The sequence below is a fragment of the Coregonus clupeaformis genome, chromosome 9 (assembly GCF_020615455.1).
Source record: "Coregonus clupeaformis isolate EN_2021a chromosome 9, ASM2061545v1, whole genome shotgun sequence".
In the NCBI taxonomy this organism is placed as follows: Eukaryota; Metazoa; Chordata; class Actinopteri; order Salmoniformes; family Salmonidae; genus Coregonus; species Coregonus clupeaformis.
This window is the reverse complement of record NC_059200.1, coordinates 21,006,345-21,023,905: the sequence shown is the minus strand read 5'-3', so window position 1 is coordinate 21,023,905 and position 17,561 is coordinate 21,006,345. Positions and strand designations below refer to the sequence as shown.

General features: G+C 44.5%; 1 protein-coding gene and 1 non-coding gene across 4 annotated transcripts in view; one reads left to right on the top strand and one right to left on the bottom strand.

Annotated features, from left to right (window-relative positions):
* LOC121573450 (exonuclease mut-7 homolog) overlaps positions 1-17,561 on the bottom strand; it is a 58,836-nt gene that overhangs the window by 27,529 nt on the left and 13,746 nt on the right. For all 3 annotated transcript variants that reach the window (XM_041885453.2, XM_041885452.2, XM_041885454.2), the window contains exons 6-19: positions 17,337-17,390; positions 17,096-17,235; positions 16,894-17,000; positions 16,714-16,787; positions 16,493-16,531; positions 16,165-16,331; positions 15,388-15,535; positions 14,656-14,857; positions 14,297-14,406; positions 13,773-13,959; positions 11,587-11,744; positions 10,986-11,207; positions 10,812-10,865; positions 10,560-10,691 (exon numbers count right to left, since the gene is read on the bottom strand). In XM_041885453.2, the coding sequence (XP_041741387.1) occupies positions 10,560-10,691; positions 10,812-10,865; positions 10,986-11,207; positions 11,587-11,744; positions 13,773-13,959; positions 14,297-14,406; positions 14,656-14,857; positions 15,388-15,535; positions 16,165-16,331; positions 16,493-16,531; positions 16,714-16,787; positions 16,894-17,000; positions 17,096-17,235; positions 17,337-17,390 (1,794 nt within the window). The remainder of the gene's footprint in view (positions 1-10,559; positions 10,692-10,811; positions 10,866-10,985; positions 11,208-11,586; positions 11,745-13,772; positions 13,960-14,296; positions 14,407-14,655; positions 14,858-15,387; positions 15,536-16,164; positions 16,332-16,492; positions 16,532-16,713; positions 16,788-16,893; positions 17,001-17,095; positions 17,236-17,336; positions 17,391-17,561) is intronic.
* On the top strand, positions 2,494-2,567 carry trnat-ugu. Its single transcript has one exon. It is a non-coding gene; the product is annotated as a tRNA-Thr (tRNA).

The following is a 17,561-nucleotide window of genomic DNA, read 5'->3' as shown; positions in this document are numbered from 1 at the left end:
TGTCTGTCAGTCAGTCAGTCAGTGTGTGTGTGTGTCTGTGTCTGAACGGTGTGTGTGTGACTTCGCTCCGAGCCCAGTCGCTAACAGGAGACACGGACCCTTTGCCACACACAGTGGGAAATATTTGGGATGGTTTCCCCTAGGAATGTATCGGCGTGTCTGAGGAACGTCTCTCCCCCTCTTACCCTCCCTCACCCCTCCTCATTTTACATTGACAAGCAGACGCTCTTATCCAGAGCAATTAGGGTTAAGTGCCTTGCTCAAGGGCACATATTTTTCACCTAAATCAGCTCAGGGTTTCGAACCAGCGACTTATCGGTTACTGGCCCAACGCTCTTGAGACCTGCTTGTGCAAAGAAACACGAGCAATGGACATTAGACCGGTGGAAATGTGTCCTTTGGTCTGGAGTCCAAATTTGAGATTTTTGGTTCCAACCGCCGTGTCTTTGTGAGACGTCGTGTGGGTGAACGGATGATCTCTGCATGTGTATTTCCCACCGTAAAGCATGGAGGAGGAGGTGTTATGGTGTGGGGGTGTTTTGCTGGTGACACTGTCTGTGATTAATTTAGAATTCAAGGCACACTTAACCATCTTGGCTACCACAGCATTCTGCAGTGATACGCCATCCCATCTGGTTTGGGCTTAGTGGGACGATCATTTGTTTTTCAACAGGACAATGACCCAACACACCTCCAGGCTGTGTAAGGGCTATTTTACCAAGAAGGAGAGTGATGGAGTGCTGCATCAGATGACCTGGCCTCCATAATCCCCCGACCTCAACCCAATTGAGATGGTTTGGGATGAGTCGGACAGCAGAGTGGTCCTCTGTAGCTCAGCTGGTAGAGCACGGCGCTTGTAACGCCAAGGTAGTGGGTTCGATCCCCGGGACCACCCATACACACAAAAAAAAAAAAATGTATGCACGCATGACTGTAAGTCGCTTTGGATAAAAGCGTCTGCTAAATGGCATATTATATATTATATAAAAGTAGCCAACAAGTGCTCAGCATATGTGGGAACTCCTTCAAGACAATTGGAAAGGCAATCCAGGTGAAGCTGGTTGAGAGAATGCCAAGAGTGTGCAAAGCTGTCATCAAGGCAAAGGGTGGCTATTTGAAGAATAGCCACCCTTTGTTTAACACTTTTTTGGTTACTACATGTGTTATTTCATAGTGTTAATGTCTTCACTATTATCCTACAATGTAAAAAATAGTAAAAATAAAGAAAAACCCTTGAATGAGTAGGTGTGTCCAAACTTTTGACTGGTTGTGTGTGTGTGTGTGTGTGTGTGTGTGTGTGTGTGTGTGTGTGTGAGAGAGAATAGGTATTAATTGTGTTGCAAGGCCAAACCCAGATTCCGACACACAGATACCCTTTACTGGGAGTGTGAGAGTGTAACCCAGTGAAGGGTAACTTAAAACGTCTCATCCTCTCACATTCTTCCTTTTTTCTCTCAGCCTGTTGCCCCCCTTTGTAGATCAAAGCTCAAAAGAACAGAGTCCTCCAATCGTCTCTCTCTCTCTCTCTCTCACCCTCTTCTAGCTCCCTCACTCTCTTCTCTCACTATCAATCTCTCCCTTTCACTCTCTTCTCACTATCAATCTCTCAGTTTCCCCCACTCTCACGGTGTTACAGTTCCTGTCACTCTTGTTTTCACTTCTCACTCTATGGCTCGTGGGAACCTCAGTTCTGCAGTGCTGTGCGTCTGTCTAGGTCTGGGGCTAGGCAGGCAGGCAGGCAGGCTGATGTCTAGTCTCTCTCACTCACCATCTTCACCATGTCTGCCTCCTAAATGGCACCCTATTCCCTATATAGTGCACTACTTTTGACCACGGCCAATAGGTCTCTGGTCAAAAGTAGTGCACTACGCAGGGAATAGGGTACCATTTGGGATGCCGCCCACCTCAACACTTAAAAAAAAAGAAGGGATAAAAGGCCGGGGCAGACATCTGATGATCACTCGACGGAAAATATAGATTGGGATGGGTACGGCAGGGTCAGAGTTCTGCGTCCCAGAAGGCATCTTATTCCCTAAATAGTGCACTACGGCTCTGGTCAAAAGTAGTGCACTATAAAGCGAATAGGGACGCAGCCAAACCCAGAACAGTGGTAGTGGTGGTGAGAGAGTTAGGTGGACTGTGAACCTAACTCTATCCACCTATCCCCTCAATGGAATTCTGGGAGCGGAACGATTTCAGAGATTAAATGATATGGGCACGTCAAGGTTAAATTCTACAGATATCTGAAAGGATAGATAGGTCACCATAAAGGTCACCAGAGCAGAAGTGAAACCTCCTTGGTGTTATAGAACACATTTTGATATTTGATCTCTAGAGTGATGATAGCGGTAGTACAGTGTGATGTGACTTATTTAGTACAGCTCAACCCGTGTCTGGAAGGAACTCCTCCGTTCTGTTACTGTAGGAATCCCAAATGATTTCTATGAGTAACCCACAAACCTTTTCTGAGAGCCTTGGTTATCGTTGTGGTATGTCCCGTGTAGCTCAGTTGGTAGAGCATGGCACTTGTAATGCCAGGGTTGTGGGTTCGATTCCCACGGGGGACCAGTATGAAAATGTATGCACTCACTACTGTAAGTCGCTCTGGATAAGAGCGTTTGCTAAATGACAATTTTTTTTAAATGTAAAGTGTCTGGCTATACAGAGACCAAAGGCTGGCAGACAAACAATGATCTGATCTAAGCACACACTGCCTTCCCATCACTGAGTTAATCTCAGAAACTACTGTTACAGATAGCTGGTCTACCACTTCTCCCAGTTGTTACAGCGGTCGTTTCACAAAATACTGCAGTGTCATTTGAACGAAAGTCCTGCTAAAGAGAGTCAGAGTTGGGAATTATCACTGGGTTTGTACGACTGTGGTAAAGGTCAGCATTTAGAGAAGCAAAATGGAATCCAATCTCAGATTCACACACAACTTCAAACAGTAAAAGAGAAGTGAGTGGAGAGGAGAGATAGACAGAAAAAGAGCGAGAGAGAGTGCGCTACAATTTCCATCTAGACACCGTTGCCCTAGAGCACTCAAAAAACGATTCATACCTCGGCCTAAACATCAGCGCCACAGGTACCTTCCACAATGCTGTGAACTATCTAAGAGACAAGGCAAGAAGGGCCTTCTATGCCATCAAAAGGAACATAAAATTCGACATACCAATTAGGATCTGGCTAAAAATACTTGAATCAGTTATAGAACCCATTGCTCTTTATGGTTGTGAGGTCTGGGGTACGCTCTCCAACCAAGAATTCACAAAATGGGACAAACACCAAATTGAGACTCCGCATGCAGAACTCTGCAAAGATATCCTCTGTGTACAACAAAAAACACCAAATAATGCATGCAGAGCAGAATTAGGCCGATACCTGCTAATTATCAAAATCCAGAAAAGAGCCGTTAAATTCTATAACCACTTAAAAGGAAGCGATTCCCAAACCTTTCATAACAAAGCCAGCACCTACAGAGAGATGAACCTGGAGAAGAGTCCCCTAAGCAAGCTGGTCCCCAGGACAACAACACATTTACACCCAACCAAATCATGAGAAAACAAAAAGAGAATTACTTGGAAAGAATTAACAAAAAAACAGCACAAACTAGAATGCTATTTGGCCCTAAACAGAGAGTACACTGTGGCAGAATACCTGACCACTGTGACTGACCCAAACTTAAGGAAAGCTTTGACTATGTACAGACTCAATGAGCATAGCCTTGCTATTGAGAAAGGCCACCGTAGGCAGACCTGGCTCTCAAGAGAAGACAGGCTATGTGCACACTGCCCACAAAATGAGGTGGAAACTGAGCTGCACTTCCTAACCTCCTGCCAAATGTATGACCATATTAGAGACACATATCTCCCTCCGATTACACAGACCCAAAAAGAATTAAAAAACAAATCCAATTTTGATAAATTCCCATATGTATTGGGTGAAATACCACAGTGTGTCATCACAGCAGCAAGATTTGTGACCTGTTGCCACAAGAAAAGGGCAACTAGTGAAGAACAAACACCATTGTAAATACAACCCATATTTATGTTTATTTATTTTCCCTTTTGTACTTTAACTATTTGTACATCATTATAACACTGTAATATACATAATGACATTTGAAATGTCTATATTCTTTTGGAACTTCTGAGTGTAATGTTTACTGTTAATATTTATTGTTTATTTCACTTTTGTTTATTATGTACTTCACTTGCTTTGGCAATGGGCTCCCGAGTGGCGCAGCGGTCTAAGGCACTGCATCTCAGTGCTTGAGGCGTCACTACAGACCCCCTGGTTCGATTCCAGGCTGTATCACAACCGGCCGTGATTGGGAGTCCCATAGGGCGGCGCACAATTGGCCCAGGGTCGTCCGGGTTTGGCCGGTGTAGGCCGTCATTGTAAATAAGAATTTGTTCTTAACTGACTTGCCTAGTTAAATAAAGGTAAAATAAATAAAAAATGTTAACATATGTTTCCCATGCCAATAAAGCCCTTAAATTGAATTGAAGAGAGAGAAAAAAAAAGAAGGGGATTACTGAAATAAATGACATGGTCTTCTCTCAGGCGGTAGAGGGGTTAATCATTGGCCGTGTGTATCAATGGGCCACACAGGGGGTATAGAGGGGGTTCAGGACCAGGAATGTCCTCTAGTGCCTCCCAGAGAGAGAGAGAGGCTTTCAGGGGGAACAGGGGAGCAGAAAGGGAGGGGGTCTGAGTTGAGGCTGGTCAAGAAAGACACCCATCCACTGTGTGTGTGTGCAGAACGGGGGAGCTGGAAGTGGGGGCTCGGTAGGGCTTTGGTGGGAGTTGAGGCTGGGCCTGGTCAAGAGAAAGACACCCACCCACAGCTAATCAAAGGACTTTACAAAGGGGTTAACTTGGCCTGGGTGGGCTTTCAACAGTGAGAGCTCAGACACGCACCCTTCCTTCCCAATATCAACCTCTTTCCCCCTTCATATCACGCATCCCTTCACTGTTTCACCACTGACTATATAGAAGTGGTTTGTCAATGGCCTACGTCACACAAGGAACTGAAGTTCAATTGTGTATAGAATTCAGTCTATTGGATCTGTTTACAAAGCTGCTCACTTTGCTTAGTTTAAGACACTGGTTTTTGCAACTTTTCATGAGTCTTTAGCAGCAATCAAACATATTTCAGACCACAAACCAACTCTCAAACTAAACTAAACTGAGGTCCTCTCTCTTCCACATATACTGTATAGGTTAGAAGAAGCAGTGTAGTCAGAGTCAAAACCATTTGAGGCAAACAGACAAACAGTCTCTGCCTGGGACCAATGGTGGCTGGAGGCATTGAGGAGGGAGATATTTGTCCAGTAGTCAGTCAGTGACCACGAGCTAAGAATTTACAAGTGGGAAGGAGGGACCCTTGGAGGTCAGGACAGAACACCCAGGTCTTGTCTAAAATCTGTCCTGTAGTCTGACTGACTGACTAGCCTCAACTTACAGTGCATTCGGAAAGTATTCAGACCCCTTCTCTTTTTCCACATTTTGTTACGTTACAGCCTTATTCTAAAATGGATTAAATAAAAAAAAATCCTCAATCTACACACAATACCCCATAATGACAAAGCAAAAACAGGTTTTTAGACATTTTTGCAAATGTATAAAAAAAACTAAACAGATACCTTATTTATATAAGTATTCAGAACCTTTGCTATGAGACTCGAAATTGAGCTCAGGTGCATCCTGTTTCCATTGATCATCTTTGAGATGTTTCTACAACTTGATTGGAGTCCACCTGTGGTAAATTCAATTGATTGGACATGATTTCGAAAGGCACACACCTGTATATATAAAGTCCCACAGTTGACAGCGCATGTCAGAGAAGAAGGAAGGTCGAAGGAATTGTCCGTAGAGCTCAGAGACAGGATTGTGTCGAGGCACAGATCTGGGTAAGGGTACCAAAACATTTCTGCAGAATTGAAGGTCCCCAAGAACACAGTGGCCTCCATCATTCTTAAATGGAAGAAGTTTGGAACCATCAAGACTCTTCCTAGAGCTGGCCGCCCGTCTGATGAAACCAAGATTGAACTTTGGCCTGAATGCCAAGCGTCATGTCTGGAGGAAACCTGGAACCATCACTACGGTGAAGCATGGTGGTGGCAGCATCATGCTGTGGGGATGTTTTTCAGCGGCAGGGACTGGGAGACAGTCAGGATCGAAGGAAAGATGAACGGAGCAAAGTACAGAGAGATCCTTGATGAAAACCTGCTCCAGAGCACTCAGGACCTCAAACTGGGATGAAGGTTCACCTTCCAACAGGACAACAACCCTAAGCACACTGCCAAGACAACGCAGGAGTGGCTTCGGGACAAGTCTCTGAATGTCCTTGAGTGGTCCAGCCAGAGCCCGGACTTGAACCCGATCGAACATCTCTGGAGACCTGGAAATAGCAACGCTCCCCATCCAACCTGACAGAGCATGAGAGGATCTGCAGAGAAGAATGGGAGAAACTCCCCAAATACAGGTGTGCCAAGCTTGTAGCGTCATACCCAAGAAGACTTGAGGCTGTAATCGCTTCCAAAGGTGCTTCAACAAAGTACTGAGTAAAGAGTCTGAATACTAATGTCAATGTGATGTAGGTTTTTATTTGATTTTTCTCAAATAAAATAAAATTTCTAAAAACCTGTTTTTGTTTTGTCATTCTGGGGTATTGTGTAGATTGAAGAGGGAAAAAAACAATATAATTCATTTTAGAATAAGGCTGTAACAGAACAAAATGTGGAAAAAGTCAAATGGGGTCTGAATACTTTCCGAAAGCACTGTATCTTCAAACATCTGAAATAAGAATCATATCTTATTTCCCCACACTTAAATGTAGAAAACAACAATACATCAAAACATTACCCCAGTAATGTTTGTTGGTAAACATTATAGGTATTGCCCAATAGAACATGAAAAGATGGACTTCTGTAGTTAGAGGATCGTACAAATAAACAGATGACTTGACAGCATATGGTATTAAAGAATCAGGTCTGAACATTATCCCTCTTATTTCATGCCTGTTCTACCCCCTCTACCTCTTCCATTTGATCCTCTGTCCAACTCTCTCTATCCTCTGTCTGCATATTTCACCTTCTCTCTATCAATCTCTTTTATCCTGTCTGCATATTTCACCTTCTCTCTATCAATCTCTTTTATCCTCTGTCTGCATATTTCGCCTTCTCTCTATCAATCTCTTTTATCCTCTGTCTGCATATTTTGCCTTCTCTCTATCAATCTCTTTTATCCTCTGTCTGCATATTTCACCTTCTCTCTATCAATCTCTTTTATCCTCTGTCTGCATATTTCGCCTTCTCTCTATCAATCTCTTTTATCCTGTCTGCATATTTTACCTTCTCTCTATCACTCTTTTATCCTGTCTGCATATTTCACCTTCTCTCTATCAATCTCTTATCCTCTGTCTGCATATTTCACCTTCTCTCTATCAATCTCTTTTATCCTCTGTCTGCATATTTCACCTTCCTCTGCTTTACATCCATTCTACTGTTTCTTCCATCCTCCTCCCCGTCTCCCGCATCCTCCTCCCCGTCTCCCCCATCCTCCTCTCCGTCTCCCCCTCTGTCTCCCTACGCCTCCTCTATGCCCTCCTCCTCTCCTCTCCTCTCCGTGGCTGACCCCTCTCTCTGCTCTGTCTGTCTGTCTTGTCGGTTCCCAGCAGACACCTCCTGTTTACAGCACACAGTAAAGATCCCATTGTTCCAGTGATATTACCACAGTAGGCACTTCAAACATTATGATTTACAGGAAACTGGTCTCCAGCGCTGCCCTCTCTCTGCTACTTCCTGACACACTCAATTCCTTTCCACCATTCCAGGACATGACATGTGTCTTAGATATACTGTATAGTACTGGACATCCCTTGGGCAAATGACTGACTAATAACTCTGCTAACACGTCATAAGTGTCTTTTTTGTATCATTCATGACGAATACATTAAAAGGAACTAAACTACCATGAGCTGGCTTATTCCGTACACATCACCCTAGCAACCAATATTTTTCTGTTGTTTATGTTCATAAGAGTTCCACACCCTTCAGTTTCACACCCTTGTTCAACAGTTGCTCTGATAGTATTAAAGCTAAAGAATAATGTGCACAAGTCTATGATGACATAATGCACGACCACATTCACAAGTCCCCTGTAGCTCAGTTGGTAGAGCATGGCGCTTGCAACGCCAGGGTTGTGGGTTCGTTTGCCACGGGGGGCCAGTATGAAAATGTATGCACTCACTAACTGTAAGTCGCTCTTGATAAGAGCGTCTGCTAAATGACTAAAATATAAAATGTAAATGTAATGTTATGAACAGGAAGTGATACAGGGAGTTATCTGGAAATCAGATGAGTGTTCTTTCTAATGATTTCATTATGTAGATTATTATCTTCAGAGTGAAACAGAAATGATGAAACTGTCCATGTGAAAATGACTGTAAGTGAATACACATGCATGTGCACGTACCAGGCCAAACTGTCCGCTTGCCGGTAATTGGGGCTTTTAGCCGATAATACTTTTTTTTTGCCGGCCCTAACTGTCCGGGAGCAAAAAACATTTCATTGCAAAATAATGCTTTTCATTCATTGATGGAAATACAGAATCTGCTCTTTCTGACACCATATTGAAATCACAACGTCTTAACTGCATGTGACTCTGTAGGAGGATTTGACTCCGTGTCAATTCCAATCTGTGCCCTTCTCTTTATATACAATTTGACAATTGATAATATTGTCACCCATCAGACTGTCAATTTAATCTGGTCTTTAGGCTAACTCTTATTGTGTGTGTGAATTAGTTTAGATATATTACCGAACCAAAATATAAACACAACATGTAAAGTGTTGGTCCCATGTTTCATGAGCTGAAATAAAATATCCCATTAATGTTCTATACCCACAAAAACTTTATTTCTCTAAAATGCTGTGCACAAATTTGTTTACATTCCTGTTAGTGAGATAATCCATCCACTTGACCGGTGTGGCATATCAAGAAGCTGATTAAACAGCATTATCATTACACAAGTGCACCTTGTGCTGGGGACAATAAAAGGCCACTCTAAAATGTGCAGTTGTGTCACACAACACAATGCCACAGATGTCTCAAGTTGAGGGAGCGTGTAATTGGCATGCTGACTGCCGGAATGTCCACCAGAGCTGTTGCCAGAGAATTGAATGTTAATTTCTCTACCCTAAGCCGCCTCCAATGTTGTTTTACAGAATTTGGCAGTACGTCCAACCGGCCTCATAACCACAGACCACTTGTAACCACGCCAGCCCAGGACCTCCACATCCGGCTTCTTCATCTGCGGAATCATCTGAGACCAGCCACCCAGACAGCTGATGAAACTGTGGGTTTGCACAATCAAAGAATTTCTGCACAAACTGTCAGAAACAGTCTCAGTGAAGCTAATCTGCGTGCTCGTCGTCCTCACCAGGGTCTTGACCTGACTGCAGTTCGGCGTCGTAACAAACTTCAATGGGCAAATTATCACCTTCGATGGCTACTGGCAAGCTGGAGAAGTGTGCTCTTCACGGATGAATCCCAGTTTGAACTGTACCGGGCAGGGCAGTTTGCTGATTTCAACGTTGTGAACAGAGTGGTGGTGGGGTTATGGTATAGGCAGGCATAAGCTACGGACAACAACAACAATCAATCGCATTATTGATGGTAATTTGAATGCACAGAGATACCGTGCCATTCACCCGCCACCATCACCTCATGTTTCAGCATGATAATGCACGGCCCCATGTCGCAAGGACCTGTACACAATTCCTGGAAGCTGAAAATGTCCCAGTTCTTCCATGGCCTGCGTACTCATGTTTGGGATGCTCTGGATCGACGTGTACGACAGCATGTTCCATTCCCGCCAATATCCAGCAACTTCGCATAGCCATTGAACAGGAGTGGGTGAACATACCACAGGCCACAATCAACAGCCTGATCATCTCTATGCAAAGGAGATGTGTCACACTGCATGAGGCAAATGGATGTCACACCAGATACTGCCTGGTTTTCTGATCCACGCCCCTACCTTGTGACCAACAGATGCATCTCTGTATTCACAGTCATGTGAAATTCATAGATTAGGGCCTAATTTATTTATTTCAATTGACTGATTTTCTTATATGAACTGTACCTCAATAAAATCTTTGAAATTGTTCCATGTTGCGTTTCTATTTGTGTTCAGTGTAGTTTAGGTGTAGATTCGATGGGCCATCAGCTGCGCAGGCTGACTGGCGGTGAATGAGGGGCAAATTCTTACAAACTGCTTATAAACACAAATTCTGTTAGTGATGTTAAGATTCTAACAACGACAGTGTGTTCTATAGACTTATTTAGGAAAAGTCAAGGACAGGGTGGACATTACTTAAAAAATGGCAGAGTAATTTAAAATGTAAATGTCCGGTAAACTTCTCAAATATCCAGTAAATTAAAATCTTGCCGTTCACATTGTCCGGTGCCAAACTTCCCTAACGGAAACCATGGCACGTACGCACACGCACATACAAACGATTACACCCACACACACACTGTTGACCGACCTGACAACGGCTGAATATGTCTGACTGGGTTGGCTGGACGTTGAAGTGTTTCAGGACTCGTACTGCCTGGTCCCGGGCTTTTTCTGAGCAGTCCAGCGCAATGCAGCGCCCCTCTCCCACCTGGGACTTCAGCTAGACACACAAACACACAATGAACATCTCCTGACTCCGCATATACAAACTGTTCAGTTAGAACCCAGTTCAACCACAGACATAATGAGACATTCACTCGAACATGCAGTTCATATTTACCGTCTGGTACGGCTGACCACAGGTGAGTATGACTCGTCCGTCTTCTTGGGCTAACTGAGGAACAGAAGAAAATATAGAGAGAGCGTCATTCTCCAAGTTTCTGCCTCAGTGAATATGTGTGTGTGTGTGTGTGTGTGTGTGCCTCTCTATTGTCAGTCCTACTGTGTATCCTACCTGTGCAGCCACCCTGTGGTCGTCAGTATTCTCCAGCAATACCACGTCGACCCCCAGACAGCGCAGGTAGCGCCCCAGACCCTGTAGCATGTTGTCACACACCACACGCAGCTGCTGAGGAGCCATGGGGGGGGGCAGTGGACTCTGACTCTCCTCCCCAGGCTGGGGAGTTCTCTCTGGGCCTAGGGTCGAGGTTGGGGCTGGGGCTGACTCCCGGCGTGCCTGATATTACAGAGAGAGAAAGCTTTAAACATGGGTTGTGTTCAATAGAGAGAAACGTTTTGAAATAGGGAGGTACTTCCTGACCCTGTCCAATAAGACCTAAACCCTGCTCTGATTGGTAGAGGAGACATTCTAAAAAGAGCCATTCTATCCCTGCTTGGTTCTACGTAGCCTATGAAGTAGAATCAGAGTACTGAAACCACCCAGGACTAAGTTGTGTGAACTTGTCATCACCTCATTGAGCTTTATAGGGAGTAACACTTCTTGGAATTCAAGTTTCATGATGTTTAAAAAATTTAGCCATGACAACCCTGGCTAACCCTTAACCAAACAAAACAATAGTGGCGGCGATGTGGCGAAGTTGTAGTTAGCCTCTGACCCGGGCTTGCTTCTTCTTCTCCTCTTTACTCTTCTTCTCCGCTTTACTCTTCTCCGTCTGAAGTGAGGAGATCGAGCACAAGTCCTGTGGCAGCCCAAAGCATGCTGGGTCACAAGAGAGGGCTGAGTAGACGTCCAGTAAGCAGTACGCGTCGACAGCTGGAGAGAGAGAGAGAGAAAAAGAGACCATATTAGAGACCCATATTTCCCTCAGATTACAGAGATCCACAAAGAATTTGAAAAAACAAACACATTTTGATAAACTCCCTTATCTACTGGGTGAAAAAACCACAGTGTGCCATCACAGCTGCAAGATTTGTGACCTGTTGCCACAAGAAAACGGCAACCAGTGAAGAACAAACACCATTGTAAATACAACCCATATTTATGTTTATTTATTTTCCCATTTGTACTTTAACTATTTGCACATTGTTACAACACTGTATATATACATAATATGACATTTGAAATGTCTTTATTCTTTTGGAACTTCTGAGTGTAATGTTTACTGTTAATATTTATTGTTTATTTCACTTTTGTTTACTATCGACTTCACTTGCTTTGGCAATGTTAACACACGTTTCCCATGCCTATAAAGCCCTTAAATTGAAATTGAAATTGAGAGACAGAGAGAGAGAGAAGGGTGAGAGAGAGAGAGAGAGGATGGTGAGAGAGAGAGAGAGAGAGAGAAGGGTGAGAGAGAGAGGAGGGTGTGAGAGAGAGAGAAGGGTGAGAGAGAGAGAGGAGGGTGTGAGAGAGAGAGAGAGAGAGAGGAGGGTGAGAGAGGAGGGTGTGAGAGAGACAGAGAGAGAGAGAGAGAGAGGAGGGTGAGGAGGTAGACGTGAGAAGGCGTGAGAGAAAATAACTGGAAAGAATATGTGATGAAGAGATAAGAGAGTTCATAAAGATAAGAGGAAGATCAAAAGAGAGAGATAGTATCGTCTGTCCCTTTATCTCTTCAAAGACAGACAGCATTTAAAATGTCTACACTAGGATACTACTGAAGTATGAGGACATATATTGGGCAGGCATTCTAGGAAGTAGCTATGGACATTGGAACGAGGCTCCAGTTCAGTTCCCTTTATTGGCCTTCGCAAGAATGAGAGAGAGAGAGAGAGAGAGAGAGAGAGAGAGAGAGAGAGAGAGAGAGACGGAGAGAAATAACGCATGCAGAGCAGAATTAGGCCGATACCCGCTAAATATCAAAATCCAGAAAAAAGCCGTTAAATTCTACAACCACTTAAAAGGAAGCGATTCCCAAACCTTCCATAACAAAGCCAGCACCTACAGAGAGATGAACCTGGAGAAGAGTCCCCTAAGTAAGCTGGTCCTGGGGCTCTGTTCACAAACACAAACAGACCCCACAGAGCCCCAGGACAGCAACACAATTACACCCAACCAAATCCTGAGAAAACAAAAAGATAATTACTTGACACATTGGAAAGAATTTACAAAAAAACAGAGCAAACTAGAATGCTATTTGGCCCTAAACAGAGAGTACACAGTGGCAGAATACCTGACCACTGTGACTGACCCAAAATTAAGGAAAGCTTTGACTATGTACAGACTCAATGAGCATAGCCTTGCTATTGAGAAAGGCCACCGTAGGCAGACCTGGCTCTCAAGAGAAGACAGGCTATGTGCACACTGCCCACAAAATGAGGTGGAAACTGAGCTGCACTTCCTAACCTCCTGCCAAATGTATGACCATATTAGAGACACATATTTCCCTCAGATTACACAGATCCACAAAGAATTCGAAAACAAATAATATTTTGATAAACTCCAATATCTATTGGGTGAAATACCAGTGTGCCATCACAGCAGCAATATTTGTGACCTGTTGCCACAAGAAAATGGCAACCAGTGAAGAACAAAACACCATTGTAAATAGAACCCATATTTATGTTTATTTATTTTCCCTTTTGTACTTCAACTATTTGCACATCGTTATAACACTGTATATAGACATAATATGACATTTGAAATGTCTTTATTCCTTTGGAACTGTTTTTTTTTTTATTGTTGATGATCTATTTCACTTGCTTTGGCAATGTAAACATATGTTTCCCATGCCAATATATCCCTTTGAATTGAATTTTGAGAGAGAGAGTGTGTGTGTGTGTGAGTGTGAGTGTGCGTGTGCGTGTGTGTGTGTGTGTGTACCTCCGTAGCGTGTGGGTTTACCTGCGTATCGTAGCTGACTCGTCCTCAGTGGTCGTCTCTCCCAGTTAGACAGCTGTTCCATCTTATCCAGGGGTTTCCCCAGGACCTGCTGGACCAGGAGACTAAGACCCTTCTCTGATGGGCCCTCCCCAACCAGCACTCCACGGGGACCCCCACTGCCACCCCGACTGCTGGCACTACGCTGCATCTAGGGATCACACACATACAGGATACTGGTCACGCTTAGAAGAGGGGAGGCCTATTTTCAATAATGTAGTAACACGGCCTGTTTTTATATAATCTTATAATGTAGTTTTGCTGCTTTTTAACCTATATAGCCTACCATCTACAAATACAAATACAAATCTATACCCCCAGAAGAACTTGAATGTAGTCTTGACTGTGCCTCAAAGCTTGCAGCTAGAGAGTGAAAATACTCAGATGATCTTGGTAATGTATAGTCAGATATGCCGTATGTACATAACCCTCTCTAGGGCCAACACGCTCCAGTAGACCAGGTGGGTCTGAGGTGAACTGTACTGTACCTGTTGGTGCACGTTCAGTAGATCTAACACTCCTTCCATCTTCAGAGGTTCCTCAGAGAACTGGGACCATGTGGCCAGGAGACACTTCAGGTCCCCTGCCATCCCATAACCTGGACACAGACAGAGTCATGTCAGACCAGGGTTCAAAATAGTATATAATTGAGCCTGCCTGGATTATTCCATTGGTTCATTCCATTGTGTCAGACGAGCTCAATAAAGCACATCTAAAGTATTAGGACAATCATTTGAACATAGGTCTGGCCGACACATGGACAGACAACCTAAGGCACATCAAGACCCTTTCCCCAAATGTTTTGAAGACAAAAATAAATCCAATATAGACCGATCCCTCCACTCACCCAGCTTGAGGACTGTGGGAGCAGAGAAGAGGCTCCTGATAAAGGTGACAGTGATGTTGTGTTGAGAGAATCCATGGGCACACAGGTCCAACAGGAACACCTGGCCTGGCACAGCCAGCTGGATCAAAGCTACCCTCTGCTGGGGAGACACTGCACCGAACCCTGCCCTCCACTCCATGTCCACACCTACTATACAACCAGGCTGGAGAACAGGGGAGAGGAGGGGAGATATTTAGGGGTTGGGAATATTCAGACATGCTTATATAATTAAGCAATAAGGCCTGAGGGGGTGTGGTACATGGCCAATATACCACGGCTAAGGGCTGTTCTTTTGCACAATGCAACGCGGAGTGCCCTGGATACAGCCCTTAGCCGTGGTATATTGGCCATGTACCAAAAACCACAGAGGTGCCGTATTGCTATTGTAAACTGGTTACCAACGTAATTAGAGCAGTATAAATAAATGTTTTGTCATACCCGTGGTATACGGTCTGATATACCATGGCTGTCAGCCAAATCAGCATTCAGGGCTCGAACGGCCCAGTTTATAAATGCTATTATTTTACCACAGTTAACAGTTTTCATAGGTGTTTAGTGCTTACATGGGATTTAGGCTGCACATTTTCTACAAGAGAACCTTTATAAACTAAGCTTATTCAAATTATTACATGCTGTCGTGTACACACACACACACAAGCCATCAGTGGAACCACCTCTCTGATTGATTGATACCTGTAGCACTGTCTCTCTGCAGAGCTGCAGCCCCTCCAGGGTCTCCAGGAAGTGGACATGGTCCCTGGTGATTGGCAGCTGGTAGAACCTATCACGGTGTGCCTGGGGCGGGTCCCACGACTCAGCACTGCAGCCTTTAGATACCTCCCTGAAGAAGAGGCACAGGATTGAATGTGTGTGTGTGGACAATGGACCACACACAGACGTTGATTGACTGATTGATAAGATGACATTATTTTCCTTCATTCCTACATTCTCTCCACAGCTCCTTCCCTAAACAAGGGTGGTAGGCTCTCCACAGCTCCTTCCCTAAACAAGGGTGGTAGGCTCTCCACAGCTCCTTCCCTAAACGAGGGTGGTAGGCTCTCCACAGCTCCTTCCCTAAATAAGGGTGGTAGGCTCTCCACAGCTCCTTCCCTAAACAAGGGTGGTAGGCTCTCCACAACTCCTTCCCTAAACAAGGGTGGTAGGCTCTCCACAGCTCCTTCCCTAAACAAGGGTGGTAGGCTCTCCACAGCTCCTTCCCTAAACAAGGGTGGTAGGCTCTCCACAGCTCCTTCCCTAAACAAGGGTGGTAGGCTCTCCACAGCTCCTTCCCTAAACAAGGGTGGTAGGCTCTCCACAGCTCCTTCCCTAAACAAGGGTGGTAGGCTCTCCACAGCTCCTTCCCTAAACAAGGGTGGTAGGCTCTCCACAGCTCCTTCCCTAAACAAGGGTGGTAGGCTCGCCACAGCTCCTTCCCTCAACGAGGGTGGTAGGCTATCCACAGCTCCTTACCTCAACGAGGGTGGTAGGCTCTCCTGTGTGTCCCACACCCCAAACGGCAGCCGATCTTTGGGGAGACCGTAGCGTAGTGACCACTGGGCAGCACTGACCATCCCACCATATTTGACCATCAGCTCCACCAACTGGATTTGCAGCTCTGGGTCGTCTGCCACTGTGGACTGACCATACTCGTCAATATAGTGAACACAGAACACACACACACACCATCAATCAACCAACCAATGACTGAGAAACTGAGATTATATCATGCATGGGCCCTGTTGTGCATTTTTAACAAACTAAACTAAGCAAAAATTGAAGCTAATTTCACATGGCGTACCTGTACATGGTCACTCCAGTTCTCCTCTGACATGCCTTTCTGAAAGACAGAGGGGTGAGAAGTGAGGACATGTGAATGGGGTGAAAAGCAGAGGCCTCACAGAACATAAAGAAACATACTTTAATTGAATGACCTGATTGCAAGTGACACTGCATAAGAACGCCTGTTAAATTACTCAAATGTAAAGGTATCATGTTAAAGGCCCCAGGCCTGCCGCTTACCTCCACAAACCTTTTATACATGAGGAAACGCATGGAGTCCGATTTACGCTTGTACACAGAGTTGGGACACAGGCCTGCAAAGTGAAAAATGAAACCACTGAAAATATTGATTAGGCACACTGATACACATGGGCACATCAGAAAACGCACACACACACATGCGCACGCACACAAACACACCTGGGTCGATGTTAAATTTCTCCATCAGTCGAAACACTTGTTTGCTGAGCATCTTAGGCTGGATTTGATCAGTTTGATGTTTGGAGAGGGACAAGCGGGGGAACTGCCTGCAGTGAAGCACAAGGAAACATAAACCACCCAACTAATGTCACAAACGCACACACACACACCGCACAGAAAAAGAGAGTCAAACAAACCATACCTGCATAGTTGTGCTATGCTGAAGTCAGGATGGCACCAGGAGTCCAGCAGTGTGACCATATGTTCCTCCAGTTTAGGATGGCCGCTTACAAATGATTCAGCCATAGGAAGCTTGTCCTGTAGAATCAGGGGGACACACATCTGCAACACACACACACACACACACACACGAGGGGGTTATGGTTTAGTAGCAACACACACAGACACACCTTTGCTTTTGATAACAAGTTCTGATCTCTCACCTCCTCCATATCCAATTCATTCTGAAGCTCCAGTTTCATGGTTAACAACGCAGCCTGAAAAACAATTATAACATTGAATCAAATATACGTTACTAATTGTTCATATCTAAAAACATTCATTTCGATTCCAAAACAAGAGATTTATAGTTTCATTAATTCACCTAATACAGCTTTGTCTGACTCCATCATGATTAACTCATTTGATTCCCATCCACCCCGCCACAA